This window comes from Montipora capricornis, chromosome 5, assembly GCF_036669925.1.
Source record: "Montipora capricornis isolate CH-2021 chromosome 5, ASM3666992v2, whole genome shotgun sequence".
Taxonomy (NCBI): domain Eukaryota; kingdom Metazoa; phylum Cnidaria; class Anthozoa; order Scleractinia; family Acroporidae; genus Montipora; species Montipora capricornis.
In genome coordinates, this window is record NC_090887.1 from 13,073,460 (window position 1) to 13,078,459 (window position 5,000).

At 38.0% G+C, this 5,000-nt stretch overlaps 1 protein-coding gene across 1 annotated transcript in view; it reads left to right on the top strand.

Annotated features, from left to right (window-relative positions):
* LOC138049546 (pleckstrin homology domain-containing family A member 8-like) overlaps positions 1-5,000 on the top strand; it is an 18,973-nt gene that overhangs the window by 4,494 nt on the left and 9,479 nt on the right. Inside the window, exons 5-7 of the mRNA XM_068895866.1 lie at positions 1,901-1,994; positions 2,728-2,774; positions 4,297-4,352. Of these exons, the coding sequence (XP_068751967.1) occupies positions 1,901-1,994; positions 2,728-2,774; positions 4,297-4,352 (197 nt within the window). The remainder of the gene's footprint in view (positions 1-1,900; positions 1,995-2,727; positions 2,775-4,296; positions 4,353-5,000) is intronic.

A 5,000-nucleotide genomic window follows, 5' to 3' on the forward strand; every position in this document is an offset into this window, starting at 1 on the left:
ATGGGTGCACTTTAGTTGTGAATGGGTTAGTCCCCTTTTAACCCTCTCCCCCCCCCCCCTCTTCCTCTTCTCAATCCTCCTAGGGAGTGAGACTTAAAGATTTTACTCTGGCTGGTGCCAGACGATTTTACTCACTGATTGGGGGCACTTAACCCTTTAACTCCCAATAGTGCCACTTATAGATTTTACTCTGTCTAACGCCAGACGATTTTACTCGTCAATGGGGAACCCCACGGGGCTGAAAGGGTTAACAACAGCTGGATTCACTCAAAAACTATGTCCCCATTAAGGTGTGAATGGGTTATGACGAAAGTAGATTAACCAGTTTTGCTATCACCAAAATGTGTAGATTCACCAACCCAATCATTGGGCTGTAAGCAGACAATCAGTTTGAGCTTTTAGGATTTTCTGAAGATTTTGCAGAAAAAAGAACACAGGAAAAAACTATTTAATAAGAACACGTATGTCTGCTAATGAACAGTGCAGTGGAGTACAATGTAGCTAGCCAGCCACTAATATTATACATCAAAGTAGAGGGTGATTTGCTGCCAGCTATTTATTTATGTGTCCTGTTTAAAAATGTTAATTGAATGAGTCTACTGAAAGTAATAAAGCTAAATTTGCATAAATAGAATTTCAACAAACATCACTTGTGTGCAGAAATACAAGGAATAAATTTATGTCATTTAGGAGTCACTCTAACATTACTGCTCAAGTAAATGTGTATGAATTAGGGATCTTAAGCACAAGACGTTTTTGTCATCATGAAGTAAGTAGCCGAGGTGAAACTGGGTCGAGACCGGCATCTTTGACATGACTTGTTTGCATTAAGGATGTGGCGTCAGTGATTTTATGGCATTGCTAGTTAATTGTACGGCAGTTTTGATTCTTTGTCTTCTTTCGTAATACTCTATCATGAATTCTTTAAGAAAGACAAGAGATATGCTTTTTCAGAGCTACGATCAAAGATTGATTTCAGTGATTGATTTGAGTGAATTTAAGTTTTATTGTGTTATTGGAAGAGAACATGGCTTGAAATTCTCAATCCAGTTGCAATTGATAATCCTGAAATGATTCTGAATGTAAAGCAATGTTCAGATCTGCCAGTGTTAGCTGATGTGTCCAATCAATTTGGTACATTTCTGTATTTAAAGGAAAGCAAATAACAAATAAAAATGAAGCGTTCCAAAAAAGAAATTAAATTTGATGGTCTTTAGAATTTTACAAAATTTAACATGGTCTTTCTGGAAATGTTGTCTTAGCATTGCCAGCACATTAAAATTTAAGACCACAGAGAAAAAACACAAGAACATACAAAAGGATATACCAAGGAAAACAAATATTTTTCAAAAGAGACTTACACGTACTCTAGGTTTTTTAGAAAGACTGAGTCTTGGCGTCTGCAGCACTGTTCTTCATCAGCCGGTAGAACTGACAAAGAAGAGTTTTCTTTCATAAATATTATAGGAATAAGAAAGGTGATTGTCCAGCATTAGCAGGAAAACAACAAAAGTCAACCAAAAAAACAGAGTTATTGCACCTAAAATGAACTTACCTACTCGCGTTCTTGTTTTTTACCACAGACGCCAAGTAGCCAGCTTTGAGGTTTGTGACTTGGCGTCTGTGACGTGTGACATCAGTTTCTTTGCAAAATCATTTCCAGTCGCCATCCGTGTTGACAAAAACGTCACATGCTTAAGCTATCTAATGAGATAACACTAACCCGTGTGCTGGCTGTATTGCAAATAAGTGGCTGGCATTTGGACTTGCAGGGGCACTTTATGGTGTTCGTCAAAACTGAGGAAATTGCATCTTCTACTGTAGGTGCATTTCTGGTGTAAACTGCACCTTGGTATGTTTTTTTCCAGTATGAAACATATGTCACACATTTATTTACTAGGAATTTGGAGAAGCAGGAACCATGCTTTCTGCCACCTGCGATGAATTTTTAAAGAACCTTTGTGACTGTATGGAGTTGGCAGAAGGAAGCTTTGGTAAGTGTCTTTTAACAAGCTCTTGTTGTAAACAAAAGAGGTGTTTTGAGGGCCTTGAAAATGACTTCTGGGCATTTAAATTAAACAAACTTTACTTTTAAACACCTTGATGGCATTCATATCATTTAATTACATGTACATCATTTCTTACGTGAGTTTTAGCAAATCTAGGGCAGGGGTTTCAATAGAAGCCGGTTACCGGCGGTATACCGCCGCCTGCTTTGCCTCACACCGCCGGCTAGTTTGCCTTGATTTTCACTAAAAATGCTATCATAAACTTGTCAAACTTCCGCCTTCAATGGGCTATCATGGATGGCTATTTCAGAAGTTATTGAAACCCCCGCTAGGGGTGCTTTCCTTTTGTTAGAACTGGCCAGTCAGACCCATAAGTTTGCAAAGAAAGTGCAACAATTTGAAGGAACACTTGTGTGATAATCTCTCGCATTTTTCTGGAGGAGTATATGTCATCCTTGATTAGTGTGTTAATTTGAAGGTGTTGTAGAGTCAGTTCTTCCAAATGCCCAGTCTGGCCTGTCAGTTCTGTCTAATGGAAAGCATCCTAGGACAAGAAGATTAGCCAAATGTGAAAGATCTCGACTGATAAGAATAAAGATGCAGTCAATAATGTTAAAAAATAATTATTATGAAGCAATAAATTTTTCGTGTTCCCTTTTTTGTGTTACTTGTAGTTATAAGTTGTTATAAATTATATATGTAACTATCCTTTTTACAGCAAGTTCATCTTCAACACCATCATCTCCAACCACCACAATGCCTAAGGTACAACATACAGTAAGAAACCATACTGGTATTTGAGTTTGCAGACTCCATTCTGTGGAAATCTTTGCTGACGTTATTGTTTACACTTAACCTCGTTAATAAACAAACAATTTTGTTTCAAATGAACGTGTATTAATTTTGAAGTGCAGGTTATAGATGAATGAGAGAAGTGATCCTTGCACTCTTTCATCAAGTCCTGCACAGGAACAAATGAACAAATGAACAAATGAACCCATTGAAGGAGGCAGTGTGGCCCAGTGGTTAGAGCGCTTGCCTTGAGATCCGGAGATCCCGGGTTCAACACCCGCTCTGACCACTTGTTGAATTTGATCCTGGTAGTCCCTGGTTCAACTTCCCAGCTGCACTTGTAAATAGCCAACTGGTTTGCCTCCGGCCAGTTGGGATTCTTAACAATTGTTGTTCTTGTCCTGTTCTGTCGTTTCGTTGTGTTTCATTGGCCCTGAAAAGCCCCTATGGGGAGCGGTCAATTAAGTATGTATTGTATGTAACCCAACAAATTGACCTCCGCTGTTCCCACACCTTTTTAGACAATTTAATGATTTGATACCAATATGTACACAGAAAGAGTGCACTTTTCTCAGCTGGAAGCAATTCGGCTAGCAAAGAAAATACTCGCTGATGAACCGTGATCTTTTTTATGCCGCCATTGCAAAACACGCAACATTAAGACATTTCAGGTGGTCTTTTATGGAGCACACTTCTTTTTGCAATACCTTATGGTGTGATTCATTCTGAGTTGAATATGGTTTGGGAAATTGAACGCAGAGTATGAAATTGTGACATTTTGACATTTTGTATCAAAATAACCAGTCTGTTGAGATGTTGAAAGCGGCTGGGCAAAGTCATGTCCACAGCCAGTCAGTTTGCCCGGTGCCCTGCTTATAAATGCGAGGATCACTGCCCTCAAACAATGTTTCAAGATGTCGTCTTTTTGTACAAAAAAATACTTTGAACAGTTTATTGTTATTAAAAGAACTTGTTTAACTAAGCTCCATTCCCAATTTTAACCCTATACGATTTGATAGTATTAAGCAAAATGTACAAAATTAAAAACTGACATATTTTGGGTTGTGAAAATGCTGATGAGCCCACTCAATCTTTGTAAAATTTCTAAACCAAAATTGCAAAAAGGGTTATTTTGTGTATTGATCTTTCCCCATTTCAACATCCACACCAATTAGTTAATTTTGTGCTGTCCGATTTACATTAGATTTTTTACCCCAGTAGAGTTACCGTATTTAACACACCAAGTAGGACAGTTCAAATCAAATTATCGATCTATAATTGATTGTTGGTATGGTGGGTTTCTCTTTAGCATCTGTGTGCATAAGTGTGTCGATAGTTAGTACAAATCATAAATGACTGTGAGGTCTTGGAACGAGATAAAATAATTGGTGAGTTTTTGCTGTCTACTTGTTAGAAGTACCAATACTCAAGAGAGGCTACATGTAGTTAGCTTTGCTACAATTCTAACAACAGTTTTGTCATCCTAAATCTTTAGACCTTATCATCAACAAAGCACAATGCTTTGAGGAAACACTTCCACGAAGATCTCAGGTACAAATAGTGAGTTTTAAGGGAATATTGGCCTTTGTAACAAGCGTTTCTATGGGGTTTCAGAGCAGACTAAGACAGAGGAACAGGGTTTTCGATGTACACCTGTATTCATTTTTCATGCATCCATCTGAAACGTTTGTCATACAGGCGGTCAAGACAGTAACTGCCTTGTGAATCGCAATGAAATATCTTAATTTGGTAGAATACTTGATTTCCCATGACCTTTTTCAATGATACTGCATCATCATCATTGTCATCATCATCACTATTAAAGGAATGAGACATTGATAAAAGTATTTTGGCTCATACTTTGGAACAAATCACTTCATTTAGAGCACAGATTCGCACCTTCCTTGAGAGAGGCAACTCAACAAAAATATCTTTGAAGGTCATTTTTCCTCGTGGAATTCCACATGTTTTTGAGTCAAGGACGCTGACGCTAACTGTTTTTGCGCAACTTTACCGCGCAGGTAATTCGACTATAATAGGTAACGAATTACCACCGTACCGTAGCTGATCGAGTAGTGGCTGAAAGTTTGGAAAACTTGAGGACAAACCGTTGCGTAAATTTAATGGGGCTGGTTTTTTTAATGTTTTTATTACCCTAAGAACTTTAGTTCGAAATGAATGCACGCTTTTGAAGTTCTT